The sequence below is a fragment of the Neophocaena asiaeorientalis genome, unplaced genomic scaffold, assembly GCF_003031525.2.
Source record: "Neophocaena asiaeorientalis asiaeorientalis breed wild unplaced genomic scaffold, Neophocaena_asiaeorientalis_V1.1 scaffold630, whole genome shotgun sequence".
In the NCBI taxonomy this organism is placed as follows: domain Eukaryota; kingdom Metazoa; phylum Chordata; class Mammalia; order Artiodactyla; family Phocoenidae; genus Neophocaena; species Neophocaena asiaeorientalis.
Genome location: NW_020171813.1, coordinates 218,978 through 242,744, shown reverse-complemented (window position 1 = coordinate 242,744; position 23,767 = coordinate 218,978). Strand labels below are relative to the sequence as shown.

Genomic DNA, 23,767 nt, shown 5'->3' with positions numbered 1-23,767 from the left:
TACCTAATTCCTAAAGGTAGCAATCAACTTGCCTGTGAGCCTGTCTTTGACATGCAGACCAATCCATCCAGAGCCTATACCCCCAGCCACCCCCTTTCCTGAACTCTCACACACCAAGACAATATTCCGCCTGCCCTGTATCACCCCAGAGCCAGGTTTCAGATAATTAGAGACCATCACTATCACCCAGAGCCTCGTAAGTTACTCAAACTATTGAAACCTAAACCTGCTTAACTTCTTACCTTGCTTCATGCATTCCTTTCCACAAAAACCATGATAAAGATTTTTGCCTGTGCATTCCCCTCATTCCTCTTGCCTCCTGACTGACCCTAGTGCTTCCCCGTGTGGCCCCCTTGTGTGGCAGGACATTCCTCCTGTCCCTTGGGGAGCTGTGAGTAATAAACTCTTCTTTCAAAGGCAGTTGTCTCTGGTCATCTTACCTACCTGTACAGACCAAATCCTGGTACATTCAGAATAGACCTGTGACCATCCCTGTGCCCATAGCAGCAGGAGAAAAGAAGATCCAGATGAGCCAGTTCAACTATCCATCTCTGTGAGGTGATTGTGCACATATCTGTTTTGATCTAAGAGTTCAGCACTCAAAGGCCATGGTGATCGAACTCATTTATTTGGTGTACAGACAGTAGTAGGGTATCCCAACTATCAGGCAAAGCATCGCCATAAGGAAGCCAGGAGCAGGCACTATTCAGGGAGCCCAGTAAATATCAGCCCTGAGACAAGTCTGCCAATAGATGTGTGCCACCTGAAGGTGGTACCTGGAAACACTACCATAGGGTTTTATGGGTCAGTCTCTGAGAAGCTGCCCTGAGCATCAGATGGAGTCTGAGAAGTGAGGGTCAAAAATCAGCTAGTAGTTGTCCTGGTAAAAGGATCCAGATTGTGAGCTCAGTGGCTGCAGGTACCATGCCTATTTCTCACATTCCTGTATCCCTAGCATCCAGTGCATGGTGGGGGCTTAATAAATCCTTGTTAAATAAATAAGTAGATGAATGTCACCAAGACTCAAGCATCAGAATCATAATGAAGCAGAAATTAAGACTAGAAATCAGTAAGGTGTGTGAGAACACAGATGCCAGGGGTTGGGAAAAAAGCAGGGACCCTGCTGACTTCCAGCCTAGAGGTTGAGAGGATGAACTGTGCTGTCAAGACCACCATCATTTGAGTTCCACCTCCATCATCTTAGCCTCAGTTTCCTCTTCTATAAAATAGGCACAATAATAACAATAGCATCAACTTCACAGGCTTGTTCTAAGAATTAAATGAGGTAATGTATGTCAAGTGCTTGGTGTACAGTAAGTTCTCAATAAATGTTAATACTTGTTGCTCATGGCATGGGAGGAATCTCACTAGCTGGCAGCTGGCAGTAAAGACCTTCTCAGGTAATTGTGATCTTGAAGTTGCCCATCTTGATTACTGTGGTGTTAGGAATGTTACCAGAACTGGGACTTAGACACGGGCAGCGAGACTGAAGCCAAGTGTGAGACTTCATTCATTTCAAACCAGTGGTGACCCTTGAAAACACAGTATTAGTCTCACCCCAGAGGCAGAGGCTGATTAAAATCATGTGTAAACCAAAAGAGAGGGTAGCAGGGGATGGATGGCTGCAGCCCTCACAGGCCCATCTAAATTCAGCATTGCTTTCTTTCTTTCCTTTCATGGAACAAAATCAGCTGACCCATCTTTTTCTCACAGATCTTTCTCTGCTTTTTCCTCTACGTCAGCATAACCCCAAAGTGTAGGCCTCTAATCTATAGGTATACAGATCATACTGTTCCTAATACAGTTTCCTCTCCTCCTCCCGTGCAGATCCACAAGATGCATTCTTTCTTGGACTACATCATGGGTGGCTGCCAAATCCAGTTTACAGTGAGTTGTTTCCATATTTGTCCTTATTCAGGAGTAAGGTTGGGGAGTGGTGCTGGGTGTGGGGCACGAGGAGATAAAAGTCTGTTAAGACCCTGGGTCAGCTTTGCTCATGTCTCACCACTGAAATATCATACAGTAACATGTTTTTACAAGGAGGTCATAATTCTGTTTTCCTCAGTGAGTATGGTTTTCAGCGCCATGTCAGGAAATTCCTGCCATTCAACCTCAAGTGGTTCGGGCAACCAGCCTAATGCTTTCCGTTCTTTCCATGACTACATGAGGCAGGAGGCAGTGGGTGGGTTGCCAGGTCCCATCACTGCATGAAAAGGGTGGGAAGGAAGTGAGCCGCGCTTGCGCATCCCACTGGACAACGGCAGACGTCTTGGTTGTGTTCGTGTGGCCAGACCACGAGCATCCATGTCATGTCCAATGGTCAGTGCCAAGAGTAAGCCATCCAAATGGTTCATCAGTCAATGAGAAAGAGAATTCCAAAAGATTGGAGAACCAGTCTTGCAAGGTTGAAAACTAGAATGAGTGAGTGGATTGAGGATCACCTCCTACATGGAATCTGTGAGCCCATGGGATTTGCACACTCCTAATACAGATTGGAGGGTCGGGGTAGACTGGGTCTTTTTTAAGTGCCTGGGTGGGCCAAGATTGTGAGTCCATCTGCCCTGGAACAATTTGCTTTCAGTGGCTTCATATTCAAAATCCTACTAAGTTTAGGCAGACATGACCTGCAGAAAGAGAATACCCAAATGACAAGGAATAGATCTGCTAAAACCTATGGGAAATCAACGTGGATGTAAACAAGAGGAATCCAATTTGTGCAGCATTTGTTCCTCATCTTACAAAAGTGTACTCGTGAAACTCAGCCCTGTTTAGCTCCCTAGACAGGCTCAGTCATGTGAGGAAGGCAAGGAAATTGGTTTGAGCCCAAGAAAGTAGACAGGAGCAATATATTCCTGAGACTAGGGATAGTGGTACCCAAAGGACTAGAAGGGGGTTCCCCGAGGGGTTGAGATAAGGCATCTCCCTAGATAGAGGCTTGTCCTCTGCTATAACCTCAGAGGGGTCTACCTATGTCCTGCCTAAGCTCAGGCTCACGGTTAGAAGGTAGCAAACATGTGCATTGTGGGCACACACCCCTGCCTCCAGCTGTCCTGGGCAAATGGAGGTGGAGGAGTCAGCAGTGTCACAGAGGAGATAGTGTCCCATGATCTTAGGCAAAGGAATGATGCAGAAAACTATTTATAGATTCTTCAAGGGAAAGCTCTATCAATTTGGGTCTGTTTTAGATTCTATAGATCCCATGCTTTTGAACAGCTCTTTATTCAACCTTCAGGGGCTTGCTTTGCCCTTGGAGTTGGGCTACAAAGAATTGGCCCCAGGGAAAACTGAAGTTTGACCCCAGAATGTTTCCAGCTCTACACCCTGACTCATGAAGGGGAGAGGAGGGGAGATCGTGTGGCCCACCTGACAGGAAGATTGCTCTCCTGGCTTTGTTTTCCCCTCCTTCTCACTTTTGCTGATGCTCCCAGCTGGAAGGGACCACCTCAGTGGTTCTCACTACCACCTTCCCAGCCCCAGCTTCTCAGCCATCCAGGGTCCACGGATCGACCTGCGGGAGACCTGGAGTGAGTCTGGAACAAGGCATGTGAACAGGGGGAGCATGTGCAGATAAATGCCGAGGAGACCAGACCATCAGCAGTGCCTGCAACAAAGCCCTTCCTCCTGGAGGGCTCCAGGCCGAGGACGCAGGAGAAGGTTGCTAGGTGTTCTATTTTGAGCTTTCTATTAAAGAAAACATAGCAGCCACCTCATTGTCATTTTCCTCTAAAATTAAGTCAGCTTTCCCATTATTAATTTCTTATTACTCAAGCAGTGCTATCTAATGTAAATGGCAAGCTGTAATACAAACTATTAATAACAATTAACATCTCTTAATAAATTTGGTATTTATTATATGCCCAATCATTTTATTGAGGCCATCTGGAAAAATGAAGGGAATGTGGCAGAGGGATGAGAAATGAGAAGAGGGCTTCCTGGCGTAGAGACAGGCAGAGCAGGGAGAGGGAGGAACGAGGTTCTGTTGCAGTCACCCCACCCCTGAGCTCTCCAGAGTTGAAATCTCCCACTGGCGCAGAGGATGGCCTGAGATTCCTAAGCAGGCCCCGGAGCTTCAGCCAGGATGAGCCTCCGTCTCCCTGGAGACAGACCTTCAGGAGCCAGCAGTGGAATACAGTTCTGCATGTTTCCTCCCCTCCTCACGCTTCTCGGCCCTGCCCCTGTGCCCAGGAGGCCTTCCTCTTCGGGTGCATCAGCCGGGCTCTCCTGCTCATGGATTTTGGTTGGATTTGACCAATGGTAGGCAGCAGCCAGAGGTCAAACAATAGGAGGAGAATGAAGTTGGGGCACTTCTTCCCCACTCTCTACCCACCAGGTTGCTGTTTGGCAGTGACCACATTCCTCTACAGAAGGACACAGTTCCCTTCAGGTGTCCTGCCCTGCAAACACTACTCTTACTCGGTTCTACTAACTGCCCCTCTTGACCCTTTCTACTCAGCCTCCCTTAACACTTTAGAATTGTCCTTTTATTAAATTCTTCTCAATCATCCCTTTTGAGTGGACCATTTGCTTCCTGTCAAGACTGAGCCCAATACACACTACAAACAGTGGTGAGAAGAAAGCTTTTGCACCTTCTACTGATGCCTGGAGCTCCTGGTTCCACCTTAAGAATATCAAGAGCAGAGCACCTTTCCCTTCAGGTAGTAGGCTGATATAAGTTGCTCAGAATACTTCTGTTGAATGGTGGTGGATCAAAGCCTAAATCTTCAAGAAGAGATAAGGTTTAGGGAAAAGAAGAAATTGGATAAATAAATGTGATACTATGTCTTTGCTTTAAAAAGCACCCCTGTGAACTTAAATATTTATGCATCCATATATTCTAATGATAAATACTGAAACCTTACTTGGGTTAATGTGAATATGCAGGATATATTTAGGGATTGTTGGGGAAATGGTTTAGATTGAGAATTTGAAGGGCCTTGAATTTTGAGGTAATTAGGTGGATGTGGGAATGTTCAGAAGACTCTTGGGCAGGACTCGGGAGCAATCAGGCACATGCTTTAGGGAAGTAAATCTGGGATGTCTTCGTGAAAGGGACTCTGAAAGAAAACATTAAAACCCACTGTAGCCGTCCTGGTGATGGGTAGTAAGAGGTAACTAGAGGGGCAGCAGTAGAAAGGGGCACTGTGGAAAGAGAGTCTACTAGCCTTGACTTATGATACAGGAGGAGACAAAAGGCACAGGAGAATGATGAGTCCAGGATGACTCAAATCTTTTGTACCTGAAGACAAAGCATGGCAGTCCCATTCACAGAAATATGGAGACCAAGAGGAGCTGCCAGACAACAAGATGAACGTCCTCATGGATGCGGTGGAAGTATTTTCAGGTATCCCAGTGGAGATAGCATTTATAAGTATGGACCTCAGTTTCAGGAGAGAGGTGGAAACTGCACATACATGCGTCTGGAGGAGATGGCTAAAGAGAAAAATACAGAAAGACTGGGGGCCTCGTGACAGAATATTGTGGAAGGTCTGCATTTGTCAGCAGGGGAGAGAGGGGCAAACAGTAAAGAGATGCCAGAGGGGGAGGTCCCAGAGGAGGCAGTTACTCAGATGATCAGGAGGAAGTGATACAGGATCAGGGGCAATAATCTCATATGCTAAAGAGAAGATAGAAGGTGAAGAATGAAAAATGGTGACTGGGCCATGTGATGAGTAGGCACAAATCATCTTCAGAAGAGCAACTTCAGCAGAATGAGACAGGAGACCCAGGAGGTGGGGTGTAACATACGGTGAGGAGGTGAACACAGTGGGTGTAACTACTTGTTCAAGAAGGCCGACAGTGAAGGGAAGGCAAGAGGTGGAAAGGAGAGTGGCAACCTGAGGATGAGAAGAGGGGAGTTTTAGGCTATGAAATAAGCAGAGAAGGCCCCAGGGAGGGAAGGACATAAAGGATGCTTAAAAAAGCCCCAGTCGATGATTCTTCCTCTTTTTTTGTCACATGGACCATTTGAAATCTGATACAAGATCTTTATCCTCTCACTGGAAAGTGCACACACCCAATTCTCCACACCATTTCAGGATTTCAAGGGCACCCCTGAGGACAACCTTTGTTCCTTGTGTGAATCTTTGAGTCGTAAGGACTCCGGAGCAACAGTCGTGTTGTGGTCTTGGAGGACCTGAGCAGAGGTGAAGCAGAGACTTGAGGGAGAGAGATTGGGTTCCATGTGTTTGGCACGTGGCACAGCAGCTAAAAGGAAAACCAGATACCAGACTTTCATATACAAAATACACAGCTACAGACAACATAGATGAGGCCGACTCCATAAGATATTTGAAGAGAAAATGATAGAAGAATTCAATGTTTCTTTTGAAAGTTATTGCCTTTCCAGATGCAAAAAAATGTTCATTGTAAAATGAATTTTCACAGAAACAGGTTGTAAGCAACACAAATGTCCAACAATAAGGTAATAGCTATATAAATCGCAGTTTCTCATTTAGGTGGACTATGCTAAAGCCATTTTAAGTGGTAATTATAATGATTGGTAATAACATAAGAATATGTTTATGTCATAGTGTTAAGTGAAGAAAAAAAGAACATAAAGCAAAGCTACCCTATGATTACAACTATGTTAAATGTTTATATATAATTATATTGTATGTTTTATATATAAATTTTAAAAATATTTTGGATACATATATTGTATATAACTAAAAAGAAAAAATATGACTTACCAGACTAGTAGAATCCTGAGTGGTCATTTTTTTTCTTATTATATTCAGTTGGCTCTTTTTATTATTGTAATTTTTTTTTAATTAAAGAGGGTAGGGGCTTCCCTGGTGGCGCAGTGATTGAGAGTCCGCCTGCCAATGCAGCGGATGTGGGTTCAAGCCCCGGTCCGGGAAGATCCCACATGCCGCGGAGCAACTGGGCCCGTGCGCCACAACTACTGAGTCTACACTCTAGAGCCCGCAAGTCACAGCTGCTGAGCCTGGGTGCCACAACTGCTGAAGCCCGCGTGCCACAACTGCTGAAGCCCGCATGCCTGGAGCCCGTGTTCTGCAGCAAGAGAGGCCACCGCAATGAGAAGCCCGCGCACCACAAGGAAGAGTAGCCCCTGCTCGCGGCAACTAGAGAAAGCCCACGCGCAGCAACAAAGACTAAACACAGCCAAAAATAAATAAATAACTTTTTAAAAAAATTAAAGAGGGTATTGCTTTCCTTTATCTCTGATTGTATAGTCTACATTTTAATAATATAATATGATATAATATAATAAGCTGAATGTGGCTTCTCCCAGATTAACCTTGAAGCCTAAGAAAAGAGCACCTCTTAAAGGTCCTCTCATGTCATCTTTTCTGACCCTAACACACTTGAGACATCCTATGCCCAAGCTGTGTCTCAGTTTAAGTTTTAAATCCTGATTTTATATCCCAGACTAAACACTGACGGATTCTGGTATAGAACCCTGAGAAATGAGGATGAGTCCTGGGATGAAGAAGAGAGTGCTTTGCACTTTCCAGGAAATGAACCAAGCGACCTCTGGGGTTTTTCCCATCTGGACTAGGTTCTTATTTCTTTGCCTGCTATAGGGTTTTGAGGAAACAGAAAAGCACAATAATTAAACCTATCATTTAAGAAATAGTCCAGACTAAAGAGTATCTCCACCTATAGGTCCAAATTGTATACAAATCTAAAAAACAAACAAACAAAAAAAGCTGCCCTATAGCAGGTGATATCACAAAGGTTGCAGAGAGATTGGGCAGCTAACCAGAGATGGGTTCACAGCAGCTTTCCCCAGAAAACATCTGGGAGGTTCTCAAAGGGCGCATTTTTTCACCGGCAGGGAAGGGATATGAGGCCTGGGCTCGTTTCAGGTAAGAAGCTAAAAATGTCCGAGGAAGGATACTCATCTTTAGCATCTGGGGACTTGGCAGCATGGAGGAAGCAAGCATTTTGCTTTCTTACTTTACAAAGTTTTGCAAAACTGCTCATGGCTCTGCTTAATGAAGAGCGAGACCTCCTGGGCAGAAGGGGAAACAAAGGAGGCCTGTTCCTGGGCTGCCCGCTGGGAAGATGGGAGAGCACATCGGAACTGCAGGCTTTCCTGAATGCTTCATAGCAGAAGATGAAAACGGCAGCTCTGCAAGCCCGCCACATTAAGGAAGCCAGGAGCCGGGAGCCTCCTCCGCAAACTGGCATTTTTCGGTCATTTTCTTGCTTTTATTTCTCAACTTAATCCCATCTTTCACAGCCTCCCTGTTGCTTTTTAAAATAAACCTAACCTTTCTCTCTGTTCTCTTTGCACTCATGCTAACTTAAAGAGCGCAGAGAATTCTTGGTAGAAGGCCACCTCCTGAAGACAGAGATTTTATCTCCAGCCTCATCAAGGAGACCAGAAACCATCAGTTGCCAGGAAAGAAAAAAAATCTTTTAGCTGCCTTGTACCTGAGACTGTCCATTTACTGTCTAGTCAAATGATAAAATATTTTTATGAGCAGTGGGAATTACAGAAAGTAGTAGGTGATAAAGGTCATTGGTTTATTTCCTTTTTCATCAGGTAATTTTTAAGTTCACACCCTTCCCCAAAGTTACATCAGCATCTTCTGAGCTAGAATAGCCTCTGGGGTTGTCACAAACATGGGGGCCATCCCCATGGGAAGAGTGGAAACCCTAGAGGCCTGCCTGCAGAAAAAAAGCAGTTTCCATTGCGCATGTCTGTATGTCCCTACAGGACCACCAGGAACAGGCAGCACAATACCGCCTTCTAACCTTGAACTTCAGGTTGTCCCACTACATAATCTCCTCCATCCCCAAGGAGATCTGGCCGCTCCCTTTCCCTAACTGGCATCCAACTTCACAATCAGTCACCGAATCCTATTTGTTTTCTATGCTTAATATCTTCAATCACAATCCTCTTCTCACCACCATCTCTGCCCCACCCTGGTTTGTTAAGCGTAAGGGAATTATTCCAAGCCTGAGGATGAAGAGTTGATAGAAATGAAAAGATATACCAGCACTGGGACCAGAGTGAAGAAAGAGAGGCACCTAGGATGCAAAATTTAAGGAGGCATCACTCTCGGATCAGGCAAGTGTAGGGTCAGCTCAGATGAGTGCCTTCCTGAGTCACCTCTCTTACTTTACCCTAATCCCAGCCCTATGATTTTTTAAAAATTTTAGTATAGATTGTTGCCAAAATCTGTTAAGCTCATCCAGATGTTACATCCACTTCTCCCCATACCACAGGTACTCATCCAGGTGATACACCTGGGCTCAGATGCTGCCACTTGGTGCCTGAATGCTTGGAGTATCTTGCCTATGTCTGGGAAGATAAGATGTTCAATTATGTTGCTTGAGTTGCCATTTTTCTTTATGGAGGTTTTTCCCTCTGTTCTTTATATTATCTGATTTCATTCTCTGGTTTTACATCAAGATACCAGCATATTTTTTGTCATCACAGGATACCCTTGACAATCAGGTAATCAACACATGGTACAGGTTGCCAGTTGCAGTGTTAAGAAACACTGGTAGATTGGGATGCTCCATGAAGAGGGGAATCATAAACACAAGTGAGGGGAGCCACAGGTACTCATTATTAATAATAAAATATCAGACCTGCCAGTGATTTGCAATACTTGCAATGATATTAATAAATCAGAGCAGAATCAAGGTTGTCTCCATAATAACATCCTTGCATCCTCTAGAATTTTCTACAGCTCTAAAGTGCTTTCCTCAGTGGAATAGAAAGAGGTGGCTTTACTTCTAGCCTTCCCAGCACTATTTTTACCTTCTAAACACTATGTACACATGTGAGGTGCCATGATCTCTTAAGTGTGTCTCATCAGAACAAAAAGGCAGAGAATGGTGGGTGTGTGTTGGAGCTTAGTACATCCAAGAGTCCCTGAGATGTTTGATTTCTCCAAACACGGTCTCTCAGGTACCTCTTGAGTGTCCTCCTTGGAAAAGTTTTCCAGGGATTGTCTGCATGTATCTGGACCTCTGTCTGGTTGGGGCCCCATGGGTGAGACCTGGAATGCTTTACACCTCCTTCTCGTTCACAAAGTGCATGTAGGCTCCCCAGCACCACTCCTGCCACCTCAACTAGCTTTTCACCACAGTTCATGTTGTCTTCCTCTCTTTTCTTCAGTGGCTTGGCTTTCACCTTCAGGATGAAATCTATCTCAGAAGATACTGGATTTCACTGGTCCTTTTAGGTCACCCCCAGTCATCCTCAGTAACCCATTCTCCCACTGTTTCAGTTTTGTTTTCTTTAAAAAATTTTTTTTCTTTTAATGTTTTTAGTGAAGTGTAGTTGATTTGCAATGTTGTATTCATTTTTGCTGCATAACAAAGTGATTCAGTTATACATATACATACTTCCTTTTTCACAATTTTTTCCATTATGGTTTATCATAGGATATTGAATATAGTTCCCTGTGCTCTACAGTAGGACCTTGTTGTTTATCCATTCTGTTTTTTTTTATTTTATTGAAGTATACTTGATTATACTGTATGATATCACTTATATGTGGGATCTAAAATACAATACAAATCAACATATCTGCAAAACAAAAACACTCACAGACATAGCTAGGGGGGTAAGGGAGGGGAGGAATGGGAGTCTGGGATTAGCAGAGGCAAACTATTATTATATATAGAATGGATAAATAACAAGGTCCTACTGTATAACACAGAGAACTATATTTTCAATATCCTGTGACAAACCATAATGGAAAATATATGAAAAAAAATATATATGTATAACTGAGTCACTTTGCTGTACAGAAGAAATTAACTCCCACTGTTCTTCATACACACACACGTGCACACACACACATATACACACATTTTAGTTGCTGTTTTCCTACCTTTTGCAGTTGCTTTGGTCATAAAGTGTTGTTCATTCAAGGTATTTCTTCTCTCTTAAATTACTGTAGTTGCCTCCTGGTTAATATCCCTACCTCCAGGCCAAATCTCCTCATCCTTCATAAGAATAAAACATGCCCATGAGCTGTCTGGACATCCCAGTCACAGACTTACTCATTCTCTTGGGTATATAATGATATGATGAAGGAGCAGAGTCTTTGGAACCATATAGACTTGGGTTTAAACCCAGCTCCATCCCCTATGACTTTGTGACCTTCATCACCTTTGAGCATCAGATTCATCAATAAAAAGGAATAATAATCTCTACCTCCCAGAGTTTTTATGAGAATGAAATAACACAATGCCTGTAAAGCTGCCAGTGCAGGTGTCTGACACATAGTAGGGTTTCAACAGAGGTTACCCCTCCCTTCTTCCCTTTTTTGTCCAAAGTAAGGGCATCTAAGCATTGGGGGAATACTCATATGACCTTTTTTGAAACACTTAGTATTATATTAGCGTTTTATCAGTTTGTACTCCCTTATTGAAAACATCTGGAGGTTCTGAAAATAGAATTTGAATCCTGCTTAATTTTATTTTCAACATAGTCCTGTGGAGGGGTGAGGAAGAAAAGGGGAAAATTCAGTGATGAAAGAATAACTTTACAAAGGAACAAAAGAGAGGTTGTTAGTGAATTACTGTTAGTCGATGCTTTTTCTCTTCCAGTTACTTTGATTTGATTGCAGTCTTACAATATAAGATGAGGTGACATTTTTTTCCATCAATGTTACTGAGTCTGGTCTTTCAGAAGCAGACATAGAGCACATAGCCCCTTTCCTCTGTCCTTCCAGAACTAGCATCCCACCTTAAATCCAATGAGATATTCCAGTGGTTTGTTATAATGGAATTTTGTCAAATGTTATGCAAATAGCATTTGTCATTCACAAGATCATAAGAGAAAATAGAGCCTTTCTATCATCAGTCAGCCAGTGAATGGATTCTGTTGAGCTGGATGCACCATGAACATTCCTTTCTTTCCCTACAACTCCTTTCATTTTAATCCCTCTCTCCCCACTCTCCACCTCCAAGATTAAGCATTTCTTTGGAGAGGTGTTTGCTAGGTTAACTTTCATTGAATTGGTGATGATATTAGAAATCAGAAGAAATACACCTTCCCATTTTAGCACCACCCCCAGGTTAAAGAATTTTGTTGTTGTTGTTGTTGTTAAGAAGTGTCCTGTGTGGGACTTCCCTGGTTGTCCAGTGGTTAAGAATCCACCTTCCAATGCAGGGGATACAGGTTCCATCCCTGATGGGGAACTAAGATCCCACATGCTTCGGGGCAACCAAGCCTGCGCACCACAACTACTAGCTCATGAGCTCTGGAGCCCACACGCCACAACTAGAGAGAAGCCCGCGCACTGCAACGAAGACCCAACACAGCCAAAATTAAAAAAAAAAAAATTGTCCTGTGAGTCAACTTTTATTTAGATGATGATGATGTAGGGGGGTCAGAAAAAACTTAAGTTCAAAGATAATGCCCACTAGGTGGCCAGACAGAGGTTTCTCTTCTCTACTTGCCACTGACAATGCTGTAGACTTCAGGCGTCTTCTCTGTTGTGGGTGGGTTTTTACATGAATGAGCCTTACACAGAGCTGCTTCTGGCAGAAATTTTATTATAACCACTTCAGCATCTCTCTCTGCAACTGGTCACTCATGAAAATAGCAGTGGCTTTGTTATACAGACCACATCTTTAACACAGAATTTAGTTTTGAGAGAGTTTAGCTAGGTCTCAGAGATGGAATCGTCCTCCCCGGAGAGCACTAAGAACTCTTCTTAGTGAATTACAATATTCCACCCTTACCCTTGCTGCCTGGTGATGTCGTGGATCAGATGCTGGGTTTTCTAACCTGGACGTCAATCTCAAGTTCTGTTTTGGACAAGGAGAAAAGAGGGCATAGGGGAGAGGGAGGTTGAAGACTATAGAAATGGCCTCAACCAAATTAATAACTAGTTTTTTTTACTGAAGTATAGTTAATTCACAATGTTGTGTTAATTTCTGCTGTACAGCAAAGTGACTCAGTTATACATATATATATACATTATTTTTATATATTCTTTTCCATTATGACTTATCACAAGATATTAAATATAGTTCCCTGTGCTATACAGTAGGACCTTGTTGTTGATCCATCCTATATATAATAGTTTACATCTGCTAAACCCAAACTCCCACTCCATCCCTCCCCGACACCCCTTCACCCTTGGCAACCACAGGTCTGTTCTCTATGTCTGTGAGTCTGTTTCATAGATAAGTTCATTTGTGTCATATTTTAGATTCCACATGTAAGTGATATCCTATGGTATTTGTTTTTCTCTTTCTGACTTACTTCACTTAGTATGATAATCTCCAGGTCCATCCATGTTGCTGCAAATGGCATTATTTCATTCATTTTTATGGCTGAATAGTATTCCATTGTATATATGTACCACATCTTCTATATCCATTCATCTGTGGATGGACATTTAGGTTGTTTCCACGTCTTGGCTATGGTGAATAGTGCTGCTATGAACATAGGGGTGCATGTATCTTTTTAGAATAGAGTTTGTCTGGATATATGTCCAGGAGTGGGACTGCTAGGTCATATGGTAATTCAATTTTGAGTTTTTTGAGGAACCTCCATACTGTTTTCCATACTGGCTGCACCAATTTACATTCCCACCAACAGTGCAAGAGGGTTCCCTTTTCTCCACATCCTCTCCATTATTTGAATAACTAGTTATTAAAGCTGATGAATTTCTTCTCTAACTCTGCTTATTGGCAGGTGTGTAACATACTGCTTCCCCACACACACACACACACACCGGCTGTGTCTCTCTCAGGGCTAATCGTAATTCCTGTGAAATATGTTCATTTTAAATCAAATCCACCCATTTGCCTATCTTCTCTTCCAGGTAGCTATAGATTTCACGGCTTCGAATGGGGACCCCAGGAACAGCTGTTCCCTGCACTACATCCACCCCTACCAGCCCAATGAGTACCTGAAGGCCTTGGTAGCTGTGGGAGAGATTTGCCAAGACTATGACAGGTATGAGACTCCCCATCTCTGTGGGTTCCTGTGGCCCTTGCCTGACCCTGGGCCAAAGAATGGAAATGAAGTTATGCTGAGGCTCATGAGAGGACAGAATAAAGCTTTGTCCCAAATGTGTTATCCTCTCCACACCTAGAGAAACTGAGTTCATGCCAAGCCTACACTGACCACCAAAACAATCCTTTCTTAGCTTTCTTCTCTTACTTGGCTGGCAGGACCACTGGATAGCGATTCTGGTTTCCCTTTTGTAGTTTCAGTATGTGCCTTGCTACTCAAAGTTTGGTGCATGGACCAACAGCATAACGTCACCTAGGAACTTCATCAAGTCCCACTTGAGAATTTGAATCAGCATCTGCATTGTGACAAGATTCCCAGATGATTCATGTGCACTTTGGAGTTTGAGAAGCACTGGTTTATTAGACACTATTCTATCTGATCCTCACATTAAACATTCTGTCATGGGTGTTGTTTAACAGAAGAGGAAAACTGTGCAGGGAGGTGAAATGATCTGTGCTCTGCTCCACACCCAGATCCAGCTCATTCCACAGTGTAAGCTCGTAATAGTGGGGTTTCATGGACCTCAAAAGCTGTTGGTAACTTTAACAGAAGGTGTGTGTGTGCCCACTACAATGTGTGTATGTGTTTGTAAGTCTGTATAGAAAACACGATTTTGAGATCAGATCAGTATTACATTTATTTTTACTTGATAATGAATATTGACCTTGCCCACCAAGAGAATTCCCTGTAAGAAGTGATTTACATAAATTACACTGAACTGAATGTAATTTCCAGATTGAGGTGAAGTTGTTCACATGTTTGATCAAGAAGGCTCTTTGAAGTAGAACCAGTGTAAATATAAATATGGGTAAATCTCACTTGACAGCCTGGTATGATTGTAATATAGGGCTAGTTAGTAATGAGCAGCAACTAATTGACCTATTAAACCAGAAAAATAAAGAAGGTGACTCTGTCCTCCGGTTTCAGGGAGATTTCATGGAATAGCCTGATTTCTGTTCTTTCTAGTCTCATAATTGGTTATAAACCATGATAACCTGATACACAGGCACCACAGGGAGTGACACAACCTAGTGACCAGAAAGTGCAGAGAAACCAAAAGGACAGGTAATAGGAAAGCTTCCAGCAGTGGACTTCCCACTGGTGAGTCTCTGGATTCATACTGTTCATCACCAATAACTCAGATGGGTGTGTGGCCAGTTGGGGATGAATGAACAGGTACAGTCAAATCAGACAGCTCTAAACACAAGGCCCCTGCTAACACTTCCTCTTTTCCACATTTGGAACAGAGGGCAATAATAACATTTTTAATTACCTTGTTGAAATGATACTTGTACTTAACCTTGAAATATTGTCTGTGAAGACAACTTGAATCTCAGCTCTGATTTCTTTAGGCCCCAATTCGGGGAGGTTCTTAGAGAGGCTCGTGTCATATGGAGACTTCTACCAAGGAGGGAAAAGATGGACATATTGCATCCTCACTGTCAGAAACTTCTCCAAACATCCCCAGAACAACAAAACAGTAATTCTCTCCTTTCTCTCTCTCTCACTCTCACATACACTCACACACACACACACACACACACACACACACAAAAGTGTGTCCATGTGAGAGAAGAAGGAAGAGAGGAAACATCTTCTGGATTCTTAATAACTTTTAAATGTTGAAATTCTCATAAAAGAGATAAAGTAGGTAAAAGCACTTAATACAACACAATAGCTGCTTAGTAATAAAGTTGACTCTGACTGACTCTGCAAGGCACAAGGCAGTGTAATAATGAATTCCAAAGAGGAGATTTGGTGAGCTGGCCAGAAATTAAGATGCTGACACCCAGAGTCCTTGCTGCAGTTCTGCAGCAGATTTACTGGACAAGCTGAAGAACTTCTGTTTCCTGATTACCTTGCATGAAAGATGCAGATACAACAGTCAGAGGGACCTGCACATCTTTTAGAGCTGTTATCCCTTTATAACGTGAGCCAGACAAAGCCTGGGGAGGATTTTGTATTCCCTCAAAAATACAGATTCATTCTAAAAGTAAGAGATGACACTTTTGGGGTTACATGAAGAATCATCACAAATGATTCTTTTAAAAATTAAAAAATAAAATACCAAAGTTGTCAGCCCCAATTGGCCAAGAAAAACAGGTTTCTTCAGCTCAGTGGAGCTTTTATATTTTTCATATAAAAAAGGCACCTCAACATTGAAATGGGCACACTAATGGCTTCTTGAAAACTGACAAGGTTCCACCGCTTCTCCTCTGTGTGGGTGGAAAGACAATAGACAGGAAGTCAGGACGTTTCAAGTTGGGGTTTTGGAATTAATTTATTCTTGCATCAAAGTCAGTGAGGTTGTTGCTCAAAAAGAAACACTTCAATAAAAACTGACAGAAGGCGCCGTTCCCCCTCCTGCAGCGACACGGAGGTTTTTTAATCCCCAAGAGGCTTGGAAATTCCTCCCAGCCTCTGACAGCCAAGGGTTTTCTTCCTCCCTTGTACAGTCACTGTTGATGGGTCATGATGAGCTGATCCGTGAAGCTGAACAGCTTGAGAGAAGCGTGAAGCTCGGAGTTCTCAGGGTGGCCTTGAGGGGAGACCAGACTCAGGTCCTGAGCCTGGAATGCAGCCCTGCCAGCCCATTTTCTATGCACCTCTGAGAGAGAGACCCCTGCCCTGTCTCCCCTCCAGCTCCCCAAGAGCGTGCGCTCACAAACGAGCTCATCTGTTCTGGGTTGGTTGTAGCCCTTCCCCAGCTCCTACGAACAACCTGGTCTCTTTAGGCTGCTCAAGTCCAAGATGGTATCCATTCCTTGGGCTCAGCAGAGATGTGAGTCTCTGACCACCTGCCATGTCCTTCATAGAAAGGCTGGTCTAGCTGCTACCAAGAGAGTATAAATACGGTACATTGCTCGCAAATACAGACTGACGTTTAATAGGCTTGCCCAACCCCAGAATAAGGCAGGGGTACTGGAAACCACTGAGGCAGGCGTCTCCTCTGAGGTGTGCTCAGAGCAGTGCAGAGGCAAGGTTAGAACTGACACAGGCATGTTTGAGCGCAGAAGGTTGGGTTAGAAGTCGGAAGGCAGGGTCACATCACAGCGCTACCTTTTCCACTCTGCCAACACCAATCCATTGTTCTCAACCTTGGCTCCACATTGGAACCACTCAGGAAGCCTTAAAACAAGCTGGTACCTGGGCCCTAACCCCAGACACCCTGATTTAATTAGTCTGGTACACAACCTGAGGATCAGGATTTTTAATTCCAATGGGCATCCAGGATTGAGACCCAGAGTTAAATTGGGAGAGATAGGTGAGATGGAGCAGCTGAGGACCTACTGGGTGCCAGGCCCCTCACACAGTGCTGTAAAGGCACAGAGAGATTAATAAGCATGGTTTCCCCTCAAGTCGGTCACAGTCTCATGGGAGAGAAAGGCACATAAATGAATCACAGCCCTACATGGCCTATGTAAGGATGGGGACGCATGAGGAAGGAAGGATTAACTCTATCCTTTGTGAGAAGAGAGATTGACAGTCGAGGAGGGCCTCCTGGGGGTGGTGAGTTCTGCTAATTCTGTTATTTGTTGTTATTAGCACATTATTCTGAATCATTAGACCAGACCAACCTCCTATGAAGGGCAGAGTCAACAGGGTCCTGGTGACAGGGGGGCCTGGGTTCAGATCCCAGCTCGGCTCTCTTTATTCTCCTGATGTTATACTGGGCCTTGTTTCCTTGACTGCAAATGAAAGATTTATCTAACTTCCCCTGCAGAGTGGTTGTAAGGATTAGATACAAAAGTTTTGCCTTTTGTACATACTTGATAAGTGATAGAGGCTATTTTCTTTAATACTCTTACACAAAAGGGAAAAGGACTATAGTGTCAGACTTAAAAGTCATTTTGGACTAATGACCTTTAAAAATTTTTGGCTCACATACTCGTAAAAAGAGTGTTAAAACATATAGCCCTCACACACTTTTGCATTGAAATCTAACATTTTCCATCAAGAGTTTAAATAGTGACAAAGAATGAAAATTCTAGTGTAATGTAAATATGGACATTTAAAAATAAAACTCTTACCTAACTCTTGCAAATGCATCCAGCAGAATCTAAATGCCATAGCTATTTGATACCTACCATCGTCCATTTAAACAATGCGCAAACAATTTCATCAGTTTGAGCTGAGAATTTTGTTTCTTCTTTTTCATGAGCTCATATTTACATTCCCTTCCCCCATAGAACTTCATTCCAATGTATCTTTAAAAATTTGGTTTGAAATTCCTTTATTGATCACTGTATCACACATGTCTTTAACTAAAATATGAATATAAATTTTTAAGTTTCCAATCTCTAAAATTTACTGTAATGAAAAGATTCAAAGTATTTAAAAATATCTTCTGGTTTAGTTCTTATTATAATCCTTATTAGTGTGTAATTGATCATAAATATTTGTGAAAGTTCAACACCTGATTATTGCCTATAAAAAATAGAAATGAAAAAATCTTAGTGAAACAGATAGTAGATTATTTTCCCAATTAGCTTACATATCTGTGGATGACTGCTACCTATGACCAGAATGGGAAAATCTAGCATCAATTCTAATCCAATTTTTTGTTTTTATCAATGTTAATACTAAGAAAGCTTGTTTTTATAAGTCCGTGGTAATGGAAAGAGTTTGCCTACGAGTATTATGTAATTCTTTCAATTCTAAGTTTTATATCAAAAAATTACATATCTATCATCAAAAGGTATTTTTAATGATCTAGCACTTGACATCAGCACTTCCTACAATTTTTTTAAAGCAAAAATCAGCAAAACTATCTGACTTACAAAAGGATTTGTTTGCTAGTGAGTCATTCACATCAGGAAGTATCTCTTTATTTTCTGCTGTGGAGCTTTTACACTCTGGAGCAACTCACCATGGTGGCTGAGATTCCTAGTGGGTGAGCAGAGGTTAATTGGGAGAGGGGAGGTGTGAATGAGGAGCAGGTATTTCCATCAGAGATGTTCCCAGAAGATGAATTTCAGTAAAGAATACATGGAGAGGTAGAGGAACTGAATACTGATTTCCCTTAAAAACAAAGAAGCCATGCTCTCATATCCCTCGAAGGGCTTTGCATGTCCATGTACCCTAGCTTTAAGACCACTGCTTTAGAGAACAGCCTTCATTAAATGTCTAGTTGTTCTGAAATGCTATTTTGCTCTGAGTTCATCTCCATTTCCTTATGGACACAGTCATTTGTCTTTTCTTTTATTAATCTCTTGCTTTAGCCCACTTTTCCTTACCAGGGAGGGTAAAAATGCATCTTCCATCTGCAGGTCATCTGATCAAGTTCTTTCCCTAAGAAGTTCAAGACGTCAAGCTCACTGCCACTGAAGACCCTGGGCTCTTAGATAGTATTTTATACTATTTTATTCCAATAGTAAGAAATACTGCCTTCAGCAATGTGGTGATCTGCCCTGAATTTTCCAGGTTGGAAGTTTCTACCAATCAAGTCCTCAATAATTGCTAAATGACCCCTTTACTCAGTGCTGCTGAATCCTATCTTAAGTTCCCTGATGTGTTGGCATGCTGATGCTTGCTTGTGTGCTCAGCTTGCCTTCCCTTGCCTCTTGCATAATAAGACTCCTCTCTTCCCAGTTCTATTTCTAATCAGGGAAAGTGAATGCTTAAATCTATTGTGCTTAGGCTTGAATTTTTTTCTTTAGTATGTTTATTAGGGTCATTGTGACTTCAGAGAACTGAGACCATCCTGATTCATTAATTATTCCCCTTGCAGGTGAGGCATTTTCCCTACCTCTGTACTCTTGAAACTCGGTTATATAACAGTACATCATGCTCAGCAAGCTTAAATCCACAAGGGTGGCTTGAAGGGTTAAAAGGAATATCATTACGTCTGGAACACTGGTTTTGTGATTAGAAATGGGTGGAATATTAAATCTCACCCCTCCTAAACTTATCAAAGAAGTTAAAAAATGTGGAGCCTTCTAGGTTTCTCTGTTTTGACTTCTGAGCCATCAGAGCTGGAAGAAGCAGGACCCATCCTCCACCCAGAACAGTTTTCTTCCAGACTTAACTAGAAAGTACCTCTAAAATCTCCCTTGCTGATTCCTCCCCACATCTGCTCACCCTTGTCTTGGCTAAGAAGGAATTTCTGAGACAAAGTATTTCAATATTTCCAAGGACCAGAAGTATTTTTTTCTCAGAGCTGTGGTTAATCCTTTATAAGATTTTATGATTTTCTATTTATCATCATTAATACCTTTTCTAATACCTGATAGGTGCAATGCCCCATGAAGCCCATATCTACACAATCAAAAGGGAAAGAAGGAACTAGTGATTTTCTGGCAAATTTAGAGGTTGATTTCAGAGAAATCTGGTTTCCCTGTATCTCCCAACCCCTGCCCCAAATTTGGTCAAATGGGCTATATTTTGGTGAAGTTCTATCAAAGCCATCATTGGCTACTGATGACCTCTAAATCAGTTAGATAGTGATGGGTGACGGTCTGGCTTTGATCCTTTGACTTCTCAGCTTGGGACTCCCCTTTTGCATCCAGAGACATTCTGGGACAGTGAGCCCTTATCTGAATTTCCTTTTCTCCTCGGCTGGCTCTGCAAGAACTGCGAAATGGAGGAACTGTTCCAAGAACAAATCTCAGTTGTGTTTTTAATGGGAGAGAAAGTAAAAGGTAGATAGCCTGAGGGGGGCATGCCTTCTTCCAAGAGCAATACTCCAGAGCCCCACTGCAACAATCCCCTGACAGCACAAATTTTGCTTAAGAAGAGTCTTATCTGTGATCTGGTCAGGAGGCCCAGTTATGGGAAGTGCAAGAGGAAATCACATTTAATGCTGTACATAATCAGTAAGTCATGATGGTATAATAGAAAAGGCATGGGCTTTGGAATCACACAGTGCTCACTGATAAACACCTTAGGTCATTTTCTTAGCCTTTCTGAGACTCAGTTTATTCATCAGTAAAACAAGAATAATAAGTAGGTGGACCTTCAAACATTGTGTGAAAATTAACTAAGTATGTACATGGCCTAGCATCATATCTGGCATATTGTAGTGCCAATCATTGTTTATTCTTCTCCTGCCCATCGTCTCACCTATAGTAAAGGAAAGCAGTAAAGTGATGAACTTTGGGGATTATTTCTTGATCTTAGTTGCTCACACTATTGCTATCCCCTGTTACCACAGGTAATCAAGACGCATGAGTAGTCAGTATTTGGCATAGTGACCTATTCTCGCAAGGTAATGCAAGTTTGTGTTTTTCTTCCTCATTAAATGGACAAATGTAGCAACTTCTTTTTTTAAATTTCAGTGACAAAATGTTCCCAGCCTTTGGGTTTGGTGCCAGGATACCCCCAGAGTACACGGTGAGTGAGTGTTTTGCTATAAACAAAGGATGAGTTGGGTTTCCCTCACAGGAGTCTCACTCTTTCGACCTTTGATATAATTATGTAAGGGCCCAAAGAGGCAGAAGTGGTCTTCAGAACCAGTGAGATTAGCTCCTTGGAGCCTCTGTTTTGATGACAGCCAATCTCCTGGTATTCTGGATTGGCCTTCTCAGAGTCATTTCCAAATGAAGTGTTCCATTGTTTAGCTTCTTATAGACATAGTCAGACTGTGAAAACACTCGGAAGTTGATCTCCAGTGGCTCAGAACCCATGTATTCAGATCTCCCCTGGAGAAAGACCCTATTGACCATGTTGACAGTGAAAGTCCATGACAGTGAGGTCTACAGACTCCCTCATCCCAAGTCCCTAAGCACCAGTCTTTTGTGGGAGACACAGAAAAATCCTGAAGAAAGCGCTGCTTGGGCTCAGAGACTCTGGAGTTGAAAGGCTCACGTAAAGACACTGGAATCCTATTTGGTTTCGATGCCAATTTCTCACAAAGAAGGCAGAGACTGTACGTGGAGAGATTTGTGCTGCAGTGGAACTGAGGCATTCTCCTATGGTATACCAGATGGCCCTGTGGGACACTCTCCACAGGGGACCCAGCCTCCCAGGTGGGAGAACCTTGGAGAGGAACAGGGCTCCTGCTGCAGCCTCAGGAAGCCTCTGAGGTCCCAGCTAAGTGCAAGCAATACCGCCCAGTCATCAATTTCTCTTTTACTGACCTTGTCTGAGCTGAACAGCAGGAGGCAGATGCCAACTTTTGCTTCCACCCCAGAGCTGTCAGACCAAGGGCCTTCAGTGAAAGAGGGAGTTCACCTCCCTGTTCCTGCTGGAATGAGAGATGATGGAGTAGCCTGTCTCCCTGACCTGTCCTCCTCCTTGTTTTCTTTGTAGCCCACACTGGCCTTCCTGCTGACCATGCTACAGAATTCTAGAAGCATTTGTCGGAAATCAGTACATGGTGGGGGAAGAATATAGAACAAGAGCTGTTGACTGGTGGCCTGTAGACATTATGCCATATTCTATTTGACACACAGTTTTTTTTAAGAATTAGACAATTTCATATAAAATGTCAGATTTCTGGCTTCTCTGGAAAAACTGAAAGGCCTGATAACACTAAAATTAAAAGATTACACATAAAAGTATTAGCCAGAGCTCAGGAGATGCAGTCCCCTTCAGATGGGGTATCAGTTCCAGAATGTGGGCAGGTGGGTGCCCACCTTCCTCACAGAGGTGCTGAGCCTCGAGCCTGGAATGCACCTGGACAACCACCAGTCCAGCTGCCCTGAAATGCTTGAGAGTGTCCTCCTCACATCCCCCCAGACAGCCTTCCGGTCTCAGCTTGACCCAGCGGGGCTGAGGACAAAGGTGTGCAGCATACCTGGCTCCAGGCCTTTCTGTCCTCATCCCTGACATCTGCCTGGTCGCCCTTCTGAAGCAACTTCTTCTTCGTGCTGTTTGCTAAAGTCCTGATCCCCTGGCTCCACTCTGACTGGCAGCTAACTTATTCCTGCTGCCCTAACAGGCACCCCTTACATATTCTCACTCTGCTCCCCCCAAAGCCATTCAGATACCCTTTTCCATGCCTCATCTCCCCTCTGCCCCAGACAGGCCCTGATGGTCTCAGCAACTCAAGTGCCCCCCAGAGTGTTTACAAAGTTACCATGACTTACTTCTTCAGGATAAAATCTCAGTTTGCATTGAAACTGAGCCACAAGTACCTCCGCCTTAGTTTGTGCTCTCCTGGGACCTTGCAACAGGGATTTGGAGGCAAGTAGTTTATTTGAGAGGTGGAGGAAACCTCAGTAGAGAGTGGGGAAATGGGGAGAGATCAACATAGGGTTTACTAACAAGCCATTACCAGCATGGACAGCCAGAGCTGAATCCCGGGAGACAATGCAGAGCGCACACAGACCCCAAGGGGTAAGAGACCTGGGATATTGACACACCACCTCCCATCAGCCCATGATGAAGAGCTACTCCCCGGGGACATTACTCCCAGGGGACATTAATTCCCCACCATTTTTAGCCTGTCACTTGGGCAGGCAAAGCAGGCTCTGGAAGCCCAAGAAAAACTTAAGGTAAATAAAGCAGGCGGGATGATTGGCAGTCGGCTGAGTTGCCTGGAAAAGCCAAGGGCAAGGGAGTGTGAGCGAGGCACCAACAGCATCAGCTCTGACCCCCACTGAGAAAAGAGGGGTCTTTTAACACAATGACCTATTTTCTAGAACCCAGATAGTCAGTCCTGTGGGAAATAGCCTTTGAAATAGAAGTCTCAGTAAAATTCCAAGTGACCCAATAAAAATGTATAGATGCCAGGGCACCCCTCTTATTTTATCAGGTTTTAGAAAGAAAAAAAGTAAACCACATATTATTTGACCTTGTACATATGTCCTGCCAGGTAGAGGAATTTGTGTTGGAATTATTACTTTATTACTTTTC

At 43.1% G+C, this 23,767-nt stretch overlaps 1 protein-coding gene across 1 annotated transcript in view; it reads left to right on the top strand.

The window, feature by feature from the left end:
* CPNE4 (copine 4) overlaps positions 1-23,767 on the top strand; it is a 407,444-nt gene that overhangs the window by 369,776 nt on the left and 13,901 nt on the right. The window contains exons 9-11 of the mRNA XM_024734696.1: positions 1,828-1,887; positions 13,776-13,909; positions 21,247-21,301. Of these exons, the coding sequence (XP_024590464.1) occupies positions 1,828-1,887; positions 13,776-13,909; positions 21,247-21,301 (249 nt within the window). The remainder of the gene's footprint in view (positions 1-1,827; positions 1,888-13,775; positions 13,910-21,246; positions 21,302-23,767) is intronic.